We start from the raw sequence: 20,958 nt of genomic DNA, 5'->3' as shown, positions 1-20,958 counted from the left end.
TTAGGCAGGCCACATTTGAGCCCCACATGGTATACACACACAAAGTGTGGCAAGATTCTCTTAGGGCATCTCCAACGGTTGTAAGATAGGTGTTGGTAAATTTGCCACCTAGGACATAGTGATGATGTGGCATGAAATAAATGCGGAAAGAGAGCAAAGTTGTATGTAGATTAACCAACAAATTTTGCATAAAATCCAAGGTAAAATAAAGAGCAACCACATTTATTTCCTCACATTCTATTGGATAATTTAAATACAATCCATTGAAGTAGTTGTATGATAGCTTGTGATTGATGACATGAACATTTTACCAACAAGAATAACATACAAACTGTTGGAGATGCCTTTAGACTTGCCAACTTATGGCTCTCATTTTGATAAACTAAGCTTAGGCAAGATTGGCAAAAATGTATGAGAAAGCGTGGCAATACTAGGCCTAGAATCAAACAGCCCCAAAGATTGAATCCTTGTGCGAGCTTTCGTTCTTCTCTATATTTTTATTATGCTATTCCTTCTCCCTAGGCGCATGTATGAATCCCTCGTTTTGATCAGGCATGCATGGCACAGCTGACCAGCATATATACATGGCCATGGGAAGCCCGGCCCGGCCCGATGATGCTCCCGGACCGGGCTCGGGCCTAGATTTTGGGCCCGATGGCCGGGCCAGGCCTGAGCCCGTCGTTTTTGCACTTTTCTGAAGGTCGGGCTGGGCCGGCCCGGAGCCCGACAGCTTTTACGTGTTCGGGCTGTGCTCAGGCCAAGAAAACAGGCCCGATGGCCAGGCCGGGCTCAGGCCTGGGTTTTTTTGCGTCGGGCTTGGCTAGGCCCGGCCCAAAGCCCAGCTCGGCCCGAGGTATGGCCAGGCTTAAACAATTGTGAACAGGAGAGTATATGGGAGACAACGTTTGTTTCTTCCGAGGCCAGTCCACTATTTTATTCAGTTGATGGTAGCGGCCGGTAGGTTTATTAACGCGGAATCCTTCTCAGCATGTCTGTTGATCGTTCCCGCCATGGTTTAGCACACCTGCCATGCACAAATCTCGAAAAATGCTGTCTTCTGATGTGTGGCACTGAGCGTTAGATTCGGATGAACCATGGTCCTATACAACATTTTCGTTAGGAAACGTCTGTTGCAATCTCTTGATCCTTATCTCAATTCTATTTGCGAACCACTAGCCATCGGACGGCTAATGCTTTGCTTTGATCCTTATCTCAACTAGATGACTCGTTGCGCCAATGACGCAAAGAGCGAGAGGGAGACAACTATTGTGAGAATATTCAGACACTCAAGTCTTTACTACTGGTACATAGATGCTTAGTTACAATGTGGTACACGTAGGAAGTAGATAGGAAGGGATACATTATTAGCTTATGAAAACCAAACGTGGCCAACACTGCCGCATCCTCTGCTTGGAAGCCGCCTTTTTTCACCGGATCTAACATAGATACATGATCACAAAAGGAAGCAAGACCATCATATAAAATGGTCTACTTACTCATTCAGGTTAGTGATCAGGTGGCTGGAACCGCAAAGTATAATAGCGCTTGACGGACAATAAAAATAGGTGTTGCTCCTCGTCTCCTCCTGAGTCTGGATCGAGGCCTCGCTCCTCTCTTCTATTGAATGACAGCTTGAAGGAAAGGACACACAAAAGTGCAGTCCTATACATTGATTAACCTGACAGAAAACAGAGACAAGTGTAGATATGGTTATCTATTATGCCGCTGATAAAAAAAGTAAAACACTAAACAGAGACAAATAGAAGAATAGTGAGGACTGGAGTAACCTCTACATAATAATTCAGATTGCATTACTGAACATATGAATGACAGAGAGGCCCAAAGAAATTGGCTTTATCAGGTATATGAATGACATTACAGAGAGAATTACCAAATTATCAGGTTATCAGGTAAGTGACAAGATAGAAAGAAGAAGGTGCTCCATGCTTGTTGGTTGAAACTCCATCAACTACCAGTGCATACACTACATAGGTTAATAATAAGCTAATCCTTGAATTCCTCTCTCGTTATATTATCACTGGACACATACTTTTTTGTGTGGCTAGTGGATGCTGGAATTTTGCTACTGCGACGCTGAAAATCTTGTTTTGTTTTTACTGAAGGACTTTATTATGGTTTGAAATGTAGTAGTATAGTACTTCGCTAGTGAGCATCCTCCCCTCTCCTCTCAAGAGAAAAAAGAGAAGAAATGGGTAGGTGTCTCAACTGGACATCTGAAGAGGATCTGGCCACCACGCTTAAATCAAACAGAGTGGAAGCGAAAACAAAACAAAAAACCTTAATCGGCCTAGAACCAGACAGACTTAACACAGAGGTTAGAGAGGTGAAAGGGACCTTGATGAGCACAAGAGCGGTTTTGGCTGTCAGCGGTGGGGAATGAGCTTTCTTTGGCTATCAGCGTCGTCCTGGTGGCTGGCCGATGTAGCTCCAACCCAACCTTGACCCAACAGAGATGAGACGTGGTCAGGGAAGCGAAGAGAGGAAATCGAGAGAGGGTGGGAGGGGACAGACCATGATGCTGCTGCTGCTGCTTGTCACAGACCGAGTTGATGAGCACTCCGCTGCTGCGTGGACCAATGATTTTATGGGCCCAATGGCAGCCACCCGGTAAAGCAGTCAAAGTTGTAACAAAAGATAGAAGTGAATAGTAAATATTGGGGGTGAAAAACGATCGAAGAAGCTGATCGAACGGCCAGCGATCGTGCGCGCGCGAAGGTCCCCAGCACGGCGGGTTGCCCACCAGCGTTTATATGTTCTATGAAACTCATGGATCTCCGTAACTACAGGTTTAGGAATAACAAATCAATGAAGAAGCTTATTGTATAAGCCTACTAAATTTGCCAACAGTATGTAACCAAAAGTAGTTATCTGCACAAAACAGGGCTGCATTCTTTCTCCAGGTCTAGTTTTCACAAAGTTCCTACTGGATACAGCTACTAACTGAAGTAAAATCAAGCATGTATGTGCTCTGACTATCACAATTTCCAGTAAACTAAGTAACTAACTATTGAGCAAAATGTATAGTGCTCCACGTTAGGTAGGGAGACGAACACAAGTAGCAGGGTATATGCACCTTGAACATGTTGAAGTTTTGCTTTGGTCTCCCCCTCAAGGCCAGCCAAATAAACCTCTGTGCCTCCTCCATGCCAATATGAACCGGCCCTATAAGGCAGAGATTTTCGTAAACTGGAAGAATGAACATCATTAAATTGTCTTCAGGAGTAAAAGCAGGCCCTATAAGAACTAACGGGAATGACACGAGAACAGTATGGTACAGAAATAGAAGACCTGGGCAAGAAGTAATGGAAAAATACGAACCTATATTATACATACTATTACAGTTCGATATGAAGATTCTCAAGAGAAATGTGTAAACTAAGCCAATTAAAAAATGACTGCATACACATATACAGATTTTCAGGAGAAATGTGTAAACTAAAACACCTAACAAATATTTGAATCATGTATACGCAAAGCACATTGCTAGCACGACCCACCATGCAAACGATCATCATAAATACTTGTGAATCTGTTTCAGACCATACCAACAGAACTGGATAGCAAGATGATCAGGGTAAACAAATTACCTACGGAACCATGTATGCTTGTGCAGCTAATCAGACATCTCTCTAAAATAGATCAGTGAAGATAATTTGCTCATAGAATCATGTATGCTTATGCAACTAACCCCTTTAGTAAGGAGAGATGACCTGACGTGTCCATTTGAGAAGATCAAGTTCAGAGAAACAATAATGTTCATTTGGGATTGGGCATAATAATCGCTTCAACTTTGAAACTCAAAACCAAGGTACCGATTAACATCCTACACACACACATGCGCGCACGCGCACGCGCACACGCACGCACACATGATTGAATAAAGCGCCATGAGAAGATTGGTAAATGAGCCAATTGATTGTAACAGATAAATAGATAACTAAATTGCATGGCTTTGTAAACAAATAAGGATGATATAGACTAATCGTCGCACAAGAAAGCTGCAATTTTAGATGCGCTAAGTCGAGGGCTTGTTCATGGAACAAATGAGTAGGTGAGAAGCGTGTGAATCTGACCATCCAGATGCATGTGCTTCGTGAGACCTACCTCCTAAATACAACACAGAAATTCATCAGAAAATTCGCAAACTCTGCGGTAGCAAAAAATGCAGCAAGCTGAGGAGAAAGAAAACAAAGCTCAAAACTTGGTGCGGGAAATCTCATGGTGCTGATGATGACGGCTGCGCGTTCCTCTGATCCATGCCCTACAAACACAGAATCAGCACAGATCTGCCGGGGCAAGTCAGACGAGGGAAGCAGGTAATGGTGGAGGTGGCTTACCGTTGCAGTGAAGACCGAGGAGGAAGGCGAGGGGGAGAAGGACAGAGCAAATGACCAGCGCCGCGACGGCGGCCGCCATGCCGGTGCAGAGGCGTTTGACCCAATTTTCTGATTATGCTTTTGGTTATCCAATCCAAGTTTTAATTCAACAATCAGTAGCTCGCATCGCCCTTCTACTATAATTTCTTCATGGCACATCTGCCAGCAGCGGCTACTCCTGTATCCAACGTCCATCTATAAGGAATCAAACACAAGGAACTGCAAGTTCTGCTGTAATTAGTTCTCCTCTTTTTCTGGACATAATTTTAGTTCCTATTAGGAAACCACAATGTGCCTAATCCAAAATTACTTCTACAGGTACGAACAATAATTAGTAAATTAATCGTGTCCAACATCTAACTGATCCACATATTTTCACAAAAGCACAATTAGGGATTACAGAGGATTTTACCCTTGAAGCGGACATGTTCTTTTGCTCCCTTTTTGCTTCTTAGGGGCTACACGGAGCATCTCCTTAGCTTCTGCTCACCTTGCAGGGCATCATTGGTGTACTTTCTCGGACACTCCTTCTCTAGCACCACTCACTTCAGTGTGCTTCTCATCAGTGAGCGGCACATGTGAGACAAAGTCTATCATCGTTTTCAGTGATTGTTCCAACAGAAACCTGCGTGCACAATTATACATAAGAGACAGTGTCGCCACAGTATTACATGGCAAAGGGGTTGAACCTGATAATAACTGATGATCCACCAACTTGCAACCTTCAAAGTCCGGCTTCAGCTGCAGCCTCTGTACACTTTGCCTGAAGCTATCTTGCATACTTACTTCCTGAAACAAGCCTAAAATGGTCACCAGAAGATAATAATTGTGAGCATCTGTATCTTTTTCTGTCGCAAGCTTGGCAGTGTTTTTCCTAAGCTTATTAGGCGCCCAAGAACATAGAACAACACGTACTTTCATACTGCATTCAGAATTTGTGTATCCTGATAGTCTTTTAGATCTCTGAACAGAGCTAACATATATTGAAAAACCGTGGAACTTTAAACAGTCAGATCAAGTAACTGACTTCTCCTAATTCCATAGCGAGGTGAGCCAATTCGCCTGGACGGACAGAAAACAAATTATGGATAACAGTAGAGATCTTAGGGCCTTTAGGTGTTCCTTCTATTGATCTATAGACACAGGGAGTACATCCAACTTTCAAGCAAGGGTCAGCTCTAAAAATTGGGTTCACCACCGGCCTATTTGCAGCACCTAGCTTTATCTCCTCTTGCTATTTCTGAATGCAGTGTGATATTATTATGACTATAGTTTAGATTGGCTGAAACAAAGAAAGCTAAGACCAGACAAAACTATAAAATTATTATGTGGTTTTTTTAGGCAAAGACAAACATGAATGTGTAGGACAGTAATTTGCTAAGGGCATAACAAAAATGATAGCAGAAGAAGCCACAAACTTTAGACATGGTGGAGATGCAAAGCTAACCAGGCAATGGAGGGAACATGCTTCCTCTTCTCCGTTGAATCCATCACCATACGGCTAGGTGAGGAGCTGCCGCTTGCATCTTCCGCCTTCGTTGGGCGAGAGGAGAGGCTGCTGAAAGAAACCTGCAAAATCATCCAAACCAACAAAGATGATTTTAGGACGAGACCCCTTGCATCACCTGCCCTTATCCAAGCTCTAATGATAGACATACGCTTCTGGTCCTCGTAGAAGCCATGGGGACCAAATATCATTTGCAGCAGTAGCTCAGAAGAGTCGGAACCTGCGAGCGCAGCGGCGACGACGGGGCCGACGGATCTGCGAGCGCCATGGCCATGGCCGTCACCTGACCCGCTCGCTCTCCATCTTCTCTTCCCTTCCCGTCGCCTGACCCGCTCGCTCTTCCTCTTCTATTCCCTTCCCTTCCCTTCTGAAAACAGGAGGGGGGAGGTTGCGGGCGGAGGCTGGCCGGAGGAGACGAGCGCGAGTGGCAGCGGCTGGCCGGGTGGAGGAGGTGCGGCGGCGGCAGGAGAGGCGGGCGCGGTCGGGAGAGACAGGAGAGGGGCGCGGCGCGAGTGCGGGATGGGCGGAAGGGTAGGTTACCTCCACCGGAGCGGCTGCCTTTTATACACCCGTATGCGAAATGACGAAAATGCCCTCAGAGGGGCATGGAATTAACAGGCGGTGGCACGAGAGTTTATAGGGCGACGTGGATGGCTCGGTCCTGCCTAGCAGTTCTTCAAGGTTTATATGTTCAATTCTGTTTGGGAACCACTAGCGCTGATGCTTTGCATCCTATCATACCAGTGTTTGGCCATTTGATTGGAAACCAAATGGACGTCAGATCTGCTTCTTAATCTTAGATGAGCCCTTCTATGGCATCATGATTAAATGCTTTCCATATAAGAATTTGATCTCGTGAGGTACAATCTCTTCTCTCTCTACACACCCTTCCAAACAGTGCTTCCTGGTCGGATGCTTCTCTCCCGACGCAACAAAAATGGCACACCTAACCCGCGAGATCGAGTATCGTGTTTTTCCTGATGGAGATCATGTAACCTTCCAGCCACATATATGCTCTTGAGTATCCATTGGGGTTCATCCTCTTTCATTGTCGCGGGTCAACTGAGAACATAAGAAATTTACTTTGTTAGCAAACCTTAATAAAGTGTTTTGAGTGAAAGTAAACTTTTAGTGGGTCAACTGAGAACATAAGAAATTTACTTTGTTAGCAAACCTTAATAAAGTGTTTTGAGTGAAAGTAAACTTTTAGTGAGTCAACTAAGAACATAAGAAATTTACTTTGTTAGCAAACCTTAATAAAGTGTTTTGAGTGAAAATAAACTTTTAGTTGTATGAAATAAAAGGAATTTAATGTGGAAGTATGATGCGAAAGAAGCATAAAAAGTGTACTGGGTACATATGTACTAATACTTGGAAGCAGAATCTGGACGCACGGTAATAAGAAGCAAAATGAAACAAAAAGGAATATAATGTGGAAGCGCGATTAATACGAGGCATGAGACAGTGTGCTGGGTACATCAGTACTGTTACTTGGAAGCATACTGTGAATGCAAGCTAATCAGAAGCATGAAAATGGGAACTTGGTGCATCATTAGTCTTACCTGGAAGCTCGGAAGAAAATGAAATGAATACAAATATTGCCGTCAAATGGGGATGCATATCTATGGAGTAGGAAGCACCATAATGTTTGCTATCCCAAAAATTATTATTTTCTAATTCTTATCTGACATGGTACATGAAGAGCAGAACACTAACATGCACACAATGAACACATGAACCAATTAGTACTAGGCAGAGTAGGCATTACAGGCCTAAATGCAAAAATTGACATTACAAAACATCGAGTATGGCTGTGATCATAAGCAGGCACATATGCTAATCACACGCTTGGGGAAGGGGTTGGGTGGATTGTCAAAGTACAATACCCTTTGATTCTGATGAGAGGCACTTTGAAGAGGGAGGAAAACAATGGACAAATCTTGGTCTTCCGTCGGGGGATGGGAAGATAGATGGCAACCCAGGGCCCAACCGAGATGGAGATGGGGGGTTGCGCCCCCTAAGGCCGCAATGGAGCACATGTAGTGTCGCCCCGCCTTTCGATTCGTATCCTCGAAAAAGACCGATATTGAATTTCAAATAGGCTCCTTCAGTAATCCGAGTAGGCAGGTAGGGTGTAAGTCTGTCACTGGTGAGTTTCCTCAACGGCGTCTGCTGGACCTCCTATGCTCTCATCAAATTCGACCTCTACGTCATGGTCAGTAATATCTCCATCTTCAAGTTCCAACCAAATCTTATATAACTTGACCGCTAGAATGGCGGAGGTTCCGTAGCGCATCATGAGCACCGGGTAAAGGGACGGTTAAGCAACTCAAGCGATCCACCCTACCTGACTTTGGATAAAGATAGAAGGTAGAAGATCGTGAAGGCGGCCTATCTACCACTCACACCTATTCTAGCCCTTTAAACCCCTGACCACCTAGACCTCTAGTAGCAAAGCAACTAAAAGACCCAATCACAAAAATAACCCTCTCTATCCCCCTCAATACCTTGGCACGAATACAGGGGGTACCTTGTCTGTCGGTCCCAGAAAGCAACAAACAAGTGGAAGCAACTGATGCTTTGGTCATTCTACTCCTTGATGCCAGTCTGTGCTTGCTATCATGCTGGCAAAAGCGGGGGTTTCGGCTGATTTTACCTACGATTGGATTTGAACCAATGACTCTCGTTGTACGAAAGCGATACTCTAACCGTTGAGTCGAGTAGGTCAAGCCGAGTCAAGTCAGAGAAAATCGAAAAAAAGAGAAAGTGCGCCTATCAAAAAGATACTCTGAAGACTTCGGGGTCGAGGTCTCATTAGCCGAGGAAGACCCATGCCAATCCACGTGGCATCTTTGACCGACGTCAGCGATAGAGACATAGCAAATTGGTCCGCGGGCATCGCGATAAGTCCTCTGTCCTACTACAGGTGTTGCGACAACCTTTACCAAGTCCGAACGATTGACATCTACCAGATCCGCTCCGCATCGGAGCAAAAGGACGATGGATCAGGGAGGAGCGTCGTCGCGGAACTGGGTAGTGTGGTGGGGAGGCATGGGGAGGAACTGCTTTGTTGGCTGGAGTCCAATCCGAAGATGGGGAGCGGTGTGGGTGGATGGTGAGCTTGGTTTGGGGAACGCCGCAAGGAAAGAGGCGACAGGGAAGTGATTAGAAGGAAAAGTTAGCAGTTTTTGAACAATTTGCTTCCTTATTCTTTTTTTTTGTTGAAAAGAGGTGACATGATTAGATTATGTGACCTTGAGATTCTGCCAGGATCGACGGCTTTCGATAGGTCTGGTGCTTCATTTCTGATCAAATTGCTTGGTGGGAGTGTGTCCCATTCATTTAGCAAACAAGACAATTCTATGCAATAACTTTTCACCGCAAAAATTGATATCCTCATGACAATATAATTTACACCGTTCGATTTGTCACGTAAGAAAATTTGACGTTTGATTTGTATCTTTTCCTCGCCTACAACCGCCAGAAAACTGGCGCTCGCGGAATTACCGTTGCTCATAAAAATTGGAAAGATAACATTTGGCGTGACGATAGCCGCTATCTCTTCGCTCTCCCTGTCCGACTCTCGCCGCCGCCGCGCCCTCCCCCCGCTGTCGCCTCGGCCGCCGCCGCCAGCCATGCTTCTCCTCCAGAAACACGTCCTCCTCCTCTCTCTCCGTCCCCGCGCCACAAGTGCCCTACTCGCGTTCCGCCACCGATGCCTCTTCTCCAACACCCGATTCGCCGCCACCGCCGCCGCCGTGGCGGCGTCGGCTAGCCCTGCCCCGTTCGCCGTGGCGGACTACCTCGTCGCGTCTTGCCACCTCACCCCGGCGCAGGCCGTCAAGGCCTCCAAGGTCCTCTCCCGCCTCAAGTCCCCCTCCAAGCCCGAGGCCGTCCTCGCCTTCCTCTCCGACCTCGGCCTCTCCGACGCCGACGTCGCCGCCGTCGTCGTGTACGACCCTCTCCTCCTCTGCTCCGAGGTCGACAAGACCCTCGTCCCGCGCCTCACCGAGCTCCGGGACCTCGGGCTCTCCCCGTCCCAGATCGCCCGCCTCGTCCTGGTCGACCCCGCCCGCTTCCGCCGCCCCACCATCATCTCCAAGCTGCAGTACTACGTCCCCCTCTTCGGCTCCTTCGAGAACCTCCTCCAGGCGCTCAAGTACAACTCCTACCTCCTCAGCTCCGACCTGGAGAACGTTGTCAAGCCCAACGTCGCGCTCCTCCGGGAGTGCGGGCTAGGTGACTGTGATATTGCCAAGCTATGCATCCCTGTGCCGAGGCTGCTCACCAGCAAGCCAGAGCGCATCCAGGCCATGGTGGCGCGTGCCGAAGATGTCGGTGTGCCCCGTGGCTCTGCGATGTTCAGGCACGCGCTGTTGGCTGTCGCATTCCTCAGCGAGGAGAAGATTGCTGCTAAGGTGGAGTTCCTGAAGAAGACTTTCAGGTGGTCGGAAGCTGAGGTGGCCATTGCTGTTGCCAAGCTTCCTGTGGTGCTGAGGAACTCCCAGGAGAGGCTGTTGCGCATGTCGGAATTCTTGATGTCCGAGGTTGGGTTAGAGCCGGAGTACATTGCTCACAGGCCGGCAATGCTCACTTATAGCTTAGAGGCCCGGCTCAAACCTCGGTACTATGTTGTGAAGTTCCTTAAAGAAAATGGATTGCTAAAGCCTAACCGAAGCTTCTACACCGCAGCCCAGGTGAGTGAGAAGGTATTCGTGGACAAGTTCATACGTCCTCACAAGGAAGCTGCGCCTCGCCTTGCTGAAGACTATGCTGCTACTCTCAAAGGGGAAGTGCCCACTAGATTCAGATTGCAAGAACCAAGAACAGGCTTGAATAGTATTTAACTGTTTTTTTTTTCACAATGAAGTTTTCACTCTGGAGTCTGCACAGCAAGCTGGCAAGTCCTGTTTCTGTGTTGTTTACTAACACTCTAACTGGATGTTGGGTGTCCACTATAGTATGTCACTTGCAGTTTTGTAGTTGCTAATATTTTCTGAATTCGAATATGTTTTGGTCGTCATCCAGTAGAGAAGAAAGCATGGCACAGTCATGAATTGGTTCTTCATCATGTCATGCTAATACACAAGTTTCTGAACCTGGCTTGTTCAGTCTGCGTTTTGTACTAAGATCAGACAACTATCAGCGTCTTTTAGGTCTCAGTTGGGACGTTAGAATCTTCCTGTTCCTTTAGGAAATAAACTTATTATTGTTACTCTTGTGGAATTCTGCATTACAAACATGCTCTGTAATGTGTATCAACAGCTTCCCTAATACAGTACTGTATATTACTTATTATTTCGATTGGCATACTCCACACGATTTTGTGCATCCTTATGATGATAGTGTTCCAGGCCTTGCTGATACTTACTCTTCTAGCTGTTGTTGAAAATGCCAACAGAGCTGTTCTGTGGAACAACATAGGTAAAGAGGAAGTGCTGACACTTGTTGTAGAAAGTTGTAGTAAGAAAGAAGTGTTCTAAGGTTTGTCATATCCAGTGTTCATTCCTGCAATGTTTTACAGTTTTGCTATGAGTTATCAGTTACAGCATTACTAACTGATGAAGAACTATGCTTTACACGCCAACTTTCCATCTGTAGCTAGGTATGGATTGTTGAATAAAATTTCATAGTGGATTTACCTATTTGTTTCTTAGATTCTTCACAACCAGATGCATATGTATATATTTTTGTGTTATTTGCTTGAAATAATTTGCTTGGCTAATTTAGTTCCAGTACATTGTTCATTTCCATTATTCTGGAAGTTAGTTGAAACTAGCAAGTTTTTGGATAAATACATATCTGGATTAATTTGCTGCTATCTTTTTGGTCTAAATTTATTTTTGAGAAGTTTTCCTTTGCTGTGCACAAACGAAGCTGAAAATACGTGTGAGCCTCCGTTATAGAATGACAGTTCTGAAAATCAGAGATCTCATATATAGTTAGACAGACAATATGATTTTGGATAAGCTAGACAGAAAGCTTTAGTTAATTAATTTAATAGGGTTAGAACTGCCATGGGTTGTTTACTGGTTGGGGCATGAAGAAATAAAATGCTGGATGTTAGGCCTTGCATACAGCAAGCTACAGCTTGGATGTTTAGGCTACGTCTCTCTTATTTCAGACCCTACATGGTGAAACCTTATTCGTTCAGAAAACTGTATACATTCTGGTAGCAAAACTTCCGAGGAAAACTACTCCCTCTGTTTACTTTTGTAAGACGTTTTAGACAGACAGCTGTCTAAAACGTCTTACAAAAGAGAACGGAGGGAGTACATATTTTGATATTAATCCCACGAAGCCACAGATTTAGCCCAAATTATTGAACTGAGCTGTAAAATTGACACCTTGTTTCTGTCGTCCATCCTCGCATATTTTGACCTGTGACTGAGGCATGTGAAGCTCAACAGCGGATCTGGGATATGTCCTGTAGCTCAACACAAATATATCGGTCTAAAATATGTAAATTGGTAGATTAGATTCTTAAATCTCTTTTATCCTCAATATTTTTGCAGAATTAGAAGCAATTCTGCTGAAGTTAACCCTGCAAGTTTAAGCTTATATTCGTTTCAACCCTGAAAACAGTAGGAGCTCGAATTCCGGAGTGTTGGATTATTCAACTTGAACTGGTTCCCCGCTGAAACTTTGTTCGGATTGTATGATGTTCATGTACTCCCTCCGTTCCGTTTTACTCGTCGTGATTTTAGTTTAAATTTGAACTAAAACCACGACGAGTAAATCGGAACGGAGGGAGTACTTCCTAGAGGTAGCACTCACATATGCACCGTACATTACATAGATATAGATGCAGATCTAGTATTATTCAGTTATTATTACACGGAAGCATGTATGCAAGAAGAAAACGGGGCCATCTAGCAGTCCTTGGTGCAGAAACATCGCCGATAGCCGTCGCACTTGCCTCCGGGGAAACGCTCGGTCAGGCAAACGCTTGCACAGTTGGTGTCGCTCACGCACAGCCCCACAAATTTTTTGCTCTCTGACCTACACTCCCTCGCCAAAACTACCTGCACTGCTCCCTGGAACCCTACACGGCCAAATTCATAGGAGGAAATCAGCCATCTCACATACAGTAGTACATAATTATAGCAGTATTGTCAGTTATCTTAAATACTCCCTCTGTCCGAAAAAGCTTGTCCCTCGAATGAATTTATCTAGCACTAACTTGATGCTAGATACATCCATTTAAGAGACATCCATTTGAGGGACAAGTTTTTTCGGACAGAGGGAGTAGTAAGTACGGGATACGCACCTGTAGCCACAAGGAGCAGGAAGACGGCCACAAAGACCTTCATGGACCGATCCATTTAGTTTCTTGTGGAAAACTGAGAGGGTTGTATGAAAGATTAAGGCCTTCAAACTGGATTTTACGATGGATGAATGTAGAGGGGGGGAGGGGGGCTTGTTATATACTTGCAGTGGCATGCATATATCTTCCTTGCTTCCAGGCTAAGCGAACGTATTTTTGTAGGGTAGTGTTAAGTGACTACCTGCTTTTGTAGGGTAGTGTAATAACTTTTTTTTGAGCAACTTGTAGGATAGTGTAATAACTGAGTACCCGCAAGAAAATAGGGACAGTGCAACTATTTTGTTTGTGTGTGCGTGAATTTAGGGCAGTGCAAATGACATGTGAAAATAGAAAGGCTGGCAAAAAAAAACGTGTGAAAATAGGAAGAGCGGCCACACCTTGTGTGCAATTCTTAGTCATCTTACATTTTATTTTATATAGATATAGGATGCTTCATGTTTATGTACAATGCTGCTATATTTTGCTTCCATTTGCAAATATATGGAAGAATTAGGTACTGAAAAAGAAGATGCTTTAATTTCTAGAAGATACTGAAAACAAGTAGAGGCAAGGAAATAGCATCGACGTACATATGTACATTCTTATTATTTTGGTGAGCACAGATTATTTCGAATACACATTTTTGACAATGATCACAGTAATTTTTTTATTGGGCAAGTTGTAATTACAAAACAGACGACTGAAATTTAGTAAAAGTGTTTGGGTGTGCCTAATCATCAGACGTCTGATTTTCATTTTGGCTCAGGTCACATTTTCGTCCAATGTCTGGTTAACACGTGACAGAAGGAAGAGGCGAGCAACGCCGAGATTGCTACATGATCTGATGGCCACAAAAACGACCTGAAGCCAATTACAAAACAGACGACTGAAATTTAGTAAAAGTGTTTTTCTTTCATTTTCTTTACAGAGAGATGCATCATTTGCATTTAAAAGCTGTAGTGGCCTTTTCACTTACGTACTTGGGCCGGCCCACTACCAATGAAGTGCCACGGAAACCTAAAACTAAAAGGCATCCCCATGATATACGAAATTTCCTTTTTTTAGATGAAATATACGCAATTTCCTATTCGCCGCTCTTTGCGTCGATTTACCGATGCTTCATGAGTAGAGAAAGAGCGTTCCGGGCCGGTGGTAAAGTGTTCGACCGATCCCGGTTTAGGAAAGGTTCCTGGCCGGTTTTGCCTGGTTTTTATGGGTTTTTCTGTTTTCTTGTCTGTTTCTTTTTTATTTTTTTTACTTCTTTTACTTTTCAAGTTTCTTATTTATTTTAAAAAATATTTGGCATTCCAATATTTTTTAAAATTTTAATGAATGTTTGAAAATTTCAAAAAATGTTTCTGTTTTCAAATTTTGTTCGCAAATTAAGAAAATGCATTTCTGAAAAATGTTTGAAAATTTCAAAAAATGTTTCTGTTTTCAAATTTTGTTTGCAAATTAAGAAAATGCATTTCTGAAAATGTTTGGCAATTTCAAAAAATGTCCTTGCTTTTCAAAAACTGTTCAGAATTTCAAAAATTCTCCCCATTTTCAGATTTTCTTCACAAATTCAAAAAAAATCAGGAAATTAGAAAATGTTCGCGACCTTCAAACTGATTTTACGATGGATGAATGTAGAGGGGGGAGGGGGACTTGTTATATACTTGTTATATCTTTCTTGCTTACGGGCTAAGCGAACATATTTTTGTAGGGTAGTGTTAAGTGACTACCTGCTTTTGTACAGTAGTGTAATAATTTCTTTTGAGCAACTTGTAGGGTAGTGTAATAACTGGTACTCGCAAGAAAACAGGGACAGTGCAACTCTTTTGTTTGTGTGTGCATGAATTTAGGGCAGTGCAAATGACATGTGAAAAATAGAAAGGCTAGCAAAAAAAAACGTGTGAAAATAGGAAGAGCGGCCACACCTTGTGTGTAATTCTTAGTCATCTTACATTTTATTTTATATAGATATAGGATGCGGCATGTTTATGTACGTTGCTGCTATGTTTTGCTTCCTTTTGCAAATATATGGAAGAATTAGGCACTGAAAAGGAAAAAAAACTTTATTTTCTAAAAGATACTGAAAACAAGTAGAAGCAAGGAAATAGCATCGACGTGCATATGTAAATTCTTATATTATTTTGGCGAGTACATATTATTCCAGTATCACAGAATTTTTTTATTGGGCAAGTTGTGATTATTTCCACAATCGATTGGGATTTTTCTTTCCTTCTTTGTAGAGAGAGATGGATCATTTGCATTTACAAGTTGTAGTGGCCTTTTCACTTGCGTACTTGGGCTGGCCCACTACCCATGAAGTGCCACGGAAACGTAAAGGCATCCCCATGATATACGAAATTTCGTATTCACCGCTCTTTGCGTCGATTTATCGACGCTTTTTTTAAAATAACCATCGTATATTCCATTAGAGAAACATATTACAGTGAGTACATACACAGTCATTACATGAGACATACATAGGTGTCTTACATTTTTGCACCAATGTTCCTGTAACCAGTAAAACTACAATTTCACATGGAGAGAACCTTGCGCCTCGTAAATCGTTGTCCACCATTCTTCTTTGCCATCGCCAAGGCAACGCCAGAGAAAAAGGAGAGAATCCACCATTCCTAGATCTGAGGGAGCACCTTCGCATACAAGGATGCTTTTTGAGCTGATGAACTGGACCGCCGCAAGCGACGAGACCGAGCACAGAGCATAGAGCGACCGTTCTAGGCCGTCCCGTAAAGTGTTCGACTGATCCCGGTTTAGGAAAGGTTCCTGAGCGGTTTTGAGAACCTTCTAGAAGGTTCCTAAAACGTTTTTTTTATTGTACCTGGTTTTTGTGGGTTTTTGGTTTTTTGTTTTTCTTACTTCTTTTCCTTTTCAAGTTTCTTTTATATTTCTTCAAAAATGTTTGGCATTCCAATATCGTTTAAAATGTTAACAAATGTTTGAAATTTTCAGAAAATGTTTCTGTTTACAAATTTTGTTCGCAAACTAAAACATAATTGCATTTCTGATTTCTTTGGCAATTTCAAAAAATGTTTTGCTTTTTAAAAACTGTTCAGAATTTAAAAAATTGTCCCCGTTTTCAGATTTTATTCACAAATTCAAAAAACAATTAGGAAATTAGAAAATGTTCACGACATATCTGCATTAGTTTACTGCTATCTTTTTGGGCTAAATTTTTATGTGAGAAGTTTTTCTTGGCTGTGCACAAACCAAGCCAAAAATATGTGGGAGCCAACGTTATAGAATGACAGTTCTGAAAACCAGAGATCTCATATATAGTTAGACAGACTATACGGTTCTGGATAAGCTAAAAAGAAAGCTTTATAAGACGAAACTATCAATCCACCATGATTTCTTCACTTTGTCATTTAGTTAATTTAGTAGTGTTAGAACTGCCATGGGTTGTTTACTGGTCTGGGCACGAAGAAATAAAATGTTGGATGTTTAGGCTACGTCTCTCTTATTTCAGACCCTATATGTTGAAACCGTATTCATCCAGAAAACCATATACATTCTGGTTGCAAAACTTTTAAGGAAACGTATAAATTTAAAAATTAATTACACGAAGCCATAGATTTATCCCAAATTATTAAACTGAGCTGTAAAAATGACACCTCGGGCCTGTCGTCCATCCTCGTATATTTTGTTCTGTGACTGAGGTATGTGAGTCTGGACAGCAGATCTGGGTGTTACTTTCTTTGTCATATGATGTCCTTCAGCTCAACACAATGAATTGGTCTAAAATATGTAGATTGCCGAACTAGATTCTTAGATCTCTTGTCTCCACAATACTTCTGTATACATAGCAGCAATTCTGCAAAAGTTACTCCTGCAAGTTCGGTTCTTGTAATCTGTGTAGATTCTTAGGTACTTTTGGTTCTGCACTAAGTCATGGCCAAATCTTCCGGTGTGGTGCTATGTCTACTCCCACGATTTATTTTTCTTTCTTACGAAATATGACTTCCCTTCTAGACTTCCAGTAAAGTTTCATGTCTCATTTGTTCCAGTTTTTAAGCTTATATTCGCTTCAATCCCGAGAACGGTAGCCGCTCCGGTTCCGGAGTGTTGGGTTATTCAACTCGAACTGGTTCCCTGCTGAAACTTTGTTCGGATTATATGATGTTCATGTACTTTCTAGGAGTAGCACTCACATATGCATCATACATGCATAGATGCAGATCTAGTCTTATTATTCAGCAGTTATTATTATTACACGGAAGCATGTGTGCAAGAAGATTACGGGCCATCTAGCAGCCCTTGGTACAGACACAACGTCGGTGGTCGCACTTGCCTCCGGTGAAATACTCGGTCAGGCAAACACTTGCACAGTTGCGGTCGCTCAGGCACAGCCCCACAAACTTGTGGCTCTGTGAAGTACAGTCCCTCGCCAAAGCAACCTGCACCGCTCCCTGGAAGCCTACACGGGCAAATTGTTAAGAGCAAATCAGCCACCTCACATACTACCTCCGTTCCAAAATGTACAACGTTTTGATACATAATTTAGCAGTATTATCAGTTATCTTAAACAGTAAGTACAACATACACACCTGTGGCCACAAGGAGCAGGAAGACGACCGCAAAGACCTTCATGGACCGATCCATCTAGTTTTCCTGTGAAAGATTGAGAGGGTTCTATGACAGATTAAGACCTTCAAGATGGATTGTATGATGGATGAATGTAGAGGAGGGACGGGGGCTTGCTTATATACTTGCAGTGGCACGCATATACTCCGTATCTTCCTTGCTTCCAGGCTAAGCGAACATATTTTTCTAGGGTAATATAACTGAGTGGGTAGTGTAATAACTGAGTACCCGCAAGAAAACAGTGATAGTACAGCCTTTTTTGTTTGTGTTCGCCTAAATTTACGCTGGTACAGGCTAAGCGAACATATTTTTGTAGGGTAGTGTAATAACTCCCCGCAAGAAAACATAGATAGTACAGCCTTTTTTATTTGTGTGTGCGTAAATTTACGCTGGTGCAGGCTAAGCAAACATATTTTTATAGGGTAGTATGTAACATCCCAATTTTTATTAAATTTGGATGTTAATAGAATCATTCAATGCATATCATATTTCTTTGCATTTTGGAGTTTTTGAAGTATTCAACTAATATTTTTCCACTCGAGAAAAACAAATGAGAGGGGATAAGATGGCTTCCTCAAACTTATAAAGGAGTGGGAAATTTTATTTTGAATATTATTTGAAGTTTTGGAGTTTATCGGTATTTATCTTTTATGCAAAAAGTGCATTAATTGTATTAGCAAAATATTTTCAAAATGTTCTGTGCGTAAGTTAATGTTCATTAGGTTCTAAATATTATATAGTTATTTTAGAAATTATTTTGGTGTTTTTATTAATTCATTTGAATTATTTAGGGCCACTTTAGTGTTCGGTTAAAAAAAAACACGCACGCACGCACGCACTCACCGCAGCCTGGACCGAAACTGGGTTCGGCCCAGGAGCGTCCCAACCGGCCCAGCTAGCCATTTGGCCCAAGGCCAGCACCCAGCGCCCGAAACCCTCCGACACCGGTCGACCGCCCCGCATGCGCCCTCGCTCGCCTCCTCTCGCTGCCGCTGCCAGGCGGGCCCCGCTCGTCAGCTCGTCCCCAACCTCCCGCAGCCCGCTGGATAAACATCCTCGCCGCGCCCCCGCAACCGCCGCTCGGCTCCCTCGCGGATGAGGCTTATCCACAGCCCCGTAGCGCTCCTCGCCGCGCCTATATAAAGGCCAGGACCCCCTCTTCCAACCTCGCCGTCCAGCTTCTTCCCACGCCGCCCCTACCGCTCGCTGTCGCCGTTCGCATCACGCCAGAGCCGCGCCACTCCGTCGTCCATTTCGTCGTCTGTGGCACCCCCTAGCTCTCCTTCCTTTGTCAATTGGATCCCCGCGACAACGCGCATCTGTTTGACACATTTTTTGACCCCAGGACCCGCCGGAGCACCCGCCCCCGACGACACCCGACCTCGCCGGAGCCCACGGAGCGCCTCCGCCTTTGCCTCGCCGACCCCGACGCCCCTGAGGAGCCCCGATGCCACCATCCGGACGCCCAAGCCACGCCGTACCTCCTCGTCTTCTTCCCCGTCGCCGAGGACCACCGCAGCCGCCGCCCCTCCGTCACCAACGCCGCGTCGCCGGCCACCACCACCACCCGCTGTAAGCCACCGCCCCACTCCCTCCCGTTAGATCGATCACCGACGGCCCAGATTAGATTAGGATAGTTTGTTTTTTAGTTGAACCGGTACGCAGTTAATCGCGGGTTTTTATTCTAAAAACCGATCGGTTTCTGTGTAAGTTAGCCGCCGCCGCCGTTTTTCTTAGATTGTGGTCGTCCGCTGTATAAGCTACGCGGCGAACACCTTTCGGCCAGTAGGAATCTGCCACGCGCTAAGGACCTGTTTGTGATAGTTTTTCTTCATTGTCTAGTCCCTTTTATCACAGATTAGTCCCCGATCTTAGATTAGCCATAACTTTTAAACCGTAGATCCAAACTCGATGAAACCAACGGCAAATTCTTCGTCATGTTTAGTTCTATCCAGTGGTACCCTTTTTGCAAACTTTTGGTAGATTCAAATTTGAATTTATTCAGATTCTAATTCGAACTTCAAATGACCATTTCTCCCAAACCGAAGCTCCGATTAAGTTGATTCCTTTTGTATTCTGTCACCATAGCCGAACCCTATCAGCTGGACCTTTGTCACAATAATTTTCACACATTAGAATCTACCCTTTAATATTTTTATTAGTATGCACTATAGCTCACATCACTTTTTGAACCATAGGCCTATGTTGTTTTGCACTTAGAATATTTTTGTGGTAGCTTAGTGTGTTGTATGTTCATTTGGTTTTTTCAAGACTTTTTGCTTTGCATGTTCTTTTGGTTCTCTGGAATGTTTGCTTATGTTTATTTATCTTCTTTGCGGTAGATTGCCCGGAGTGCGAAGCAGAATATTATCAGTCTTTAGAATTCAACCAGCAGTACCAAGGCAAGTTGCATCTTGATCATGTTTTCATTACCTATATTTTTTATGCACTTAGTTCTTTGCGGTAGGACTGCATGGTAGGAATTAATGCCATATGACTATGCTTTTCACCCAGTAGTTCATTGAGGTAGGTCTGAACCATATAACATTGTCGCCATCGTTTTACATTATGTTGCTTCGCTAAGTAGACGTGGACTGGGGAGTGATCATGGTAAAGGTTGAGTGACAATGTAGTAAATAGGACCTAAGATAGTTAATGAACTACCTGGGCGGAAACTTGTTGGAATGGTGGCGAAGTACAGTGGGGCACGCATGGGAAATCCATGATGGTGCACCACTAGTGGACCGTTCGCTCAGGCTCAAAGAGATCAATCGTATTCTCATATCTAGAAGCTTACGTGTGCTGCCACAAGCCAATATGGGCTTTGGCTTAGTTGAGTAGTTAGTGTGACCCCTTCCGGGATGGGCTAGCAGATGTAGAATGATGTAGGTGTACCGACCTATCCGTGGGTTAAGGAGAACCATTTTCGAAAGACTATGTCTCGATCTTCCCATCATGGAGGTGGTCGAGTCTTGTGGGAAAAAATGCGCAACCTCTGCAGAGTGTCAACCTAATCGATTAGCCGTGTCCCCGGTTACGGACAACTTGAGCATCTAGTAGTGGAAATGTCGGGAGATCTCCTCACCTTTAATTAAACAGTTGGGTTCTAAATGAAAATTGGGAACGGATGGAGTTGGGTTTGCCAACTCATC

The 20,958-nt window shown here is 43.8% G+C and overlaps 4 protein-coding genes across 22 annotated transcripts; 1 reads left to right on the top strand and 3 right to left on the bottom strand.

Moving 5' to 3' along the window:
- Positions 1-1,250: 1,250 nt before the first annotated feature.
- Positions 1,251-6,434, bottom strand: LOC125521795 (uncharacterized). Of its 19 annotated transcripts, none has more exons than XR_015610555.1 (10): positions 6,056-6,434; positions 5,845-5,966; positions 5,087-5,197; positions 4,810-5,022; positions 4,359-4,575; positions 4,126-4,282; positions 3,095-3,207; positions 2,533-2,801; positions 2,356-2,458; positions 1,251-1,678 (listed from the first exon to the last, which is right to left on the bottom strand). XR_015610555.1 is itself a non-coding variant. In XM_087535053.1 (8 exons), the coding sequence occupies exons 5-8, from the start codon at positions 4,435-4,437 to the stop codon at positions 1,674-1,676; spliced, it is 354 nt and encodes a 117-aa protein (XP_087391179.1). In that variant the 5' UTR covers positions 4,438-4,575; positions 4,810-5,022; positions 5,087-5,186; positions 5,845-5,966; positions 6,125-6,434; the 3' UTR covers positions 1,251-1,673. The 19 variants fall into 19 exon arrangements, 2 of the variants coding, with proteins under 2 accessions (XP_087391179.1, XP_087391180.1); XR_015610552.1 differs by having other exon boundaries at positions 5,087-5,186; XR_015610554.1 differs by having other exon boundaries at positions 6,125-6,434.
- A 2,978-nt stretch (positions 6,435-9,412) lies between these two features.
- Positions 9,413-10,859, top strand: LOC125519765 (transcription termination factor MTERF8, chloroplastic-like). The gene has a single exon (XM_048684520.2). It carries the CDS (start codon positions 9,540-9,542, stop codon positions 10,749-10,751), a length of 1,212 nt encoding a protein of 403 aa, XP_048540477.1. The 5' UTR covers positions 9,413-9,539; the 3' UTR covers positions 10,752-10,859.
- A 1,836-nt stretch (positions 10,860-12,695) lies between these two features.
- On the bottom strand, positions 12,696-13,317 carry LOC147958726 (defensin Tk-AMP-D5). Its single transcript, XM_087532563.1, has 2 exons — positions 13,175-13,317; positions 12,696-12,949 (listed from the first exon to the last, which is right to left on the bottom strand). The coding sequence occupies exons 1-2, from the start codon at positions 13,227-13,229 to the stop codon at positions 12,777-12,779; spliced, it is 228 nt and encodes a 75-aa protein (XP_087388689.1). The 5' UTR covers positions 13,230-13,317; the 3' UTR covers positions 12,696-12,776.
- A 4,076-nt stretch (positions 13,318-17,393) lies between these two features.
- LOC125523157 (defensin Tk-AMP-D4) lies at positions 17,394-17,924 on the bottom strand. The gene is made up of 2 exons (XM_048688213.2): positions 17,770-17,924; positions 17,394-17,639 (listed from the first exon to the last, which is right to left on the bottom strand). The coding sequence occupies exons 1-2, from the start codon at positions 17,822-17,824 to the stop codon at positions 17,470-17,472; spliced, it is 225 nt and encodes a 74-aa protein (XP_048544170.1). The 5' UTR covers positions 17,825-17,924; the 3' UTR covers positions 17,394-17,469.
- Between the last annotated feature and the right edge of the window lie 3,034 nt (positions 17,925-20,958).

This window comes from Triticum urartu, chromosome 7A (assembly GCF_056163025.1).
Source record: "Triticum urartu cultivar PI428250 chromosome 7A, HENAU_Tu73, whole genome shotgun sequence".
Taxonomy (NCBI): Eukaryota; Viridiplantae; Streptophyta; class Magnoliopsida; order Poales; family Poaceae; genus Triticum; species Triticum urartu.
Note: the sequence above shows the minus strand (reverse complement) of the source record. Positions and strands in the feature narration are given on the sequence as shown.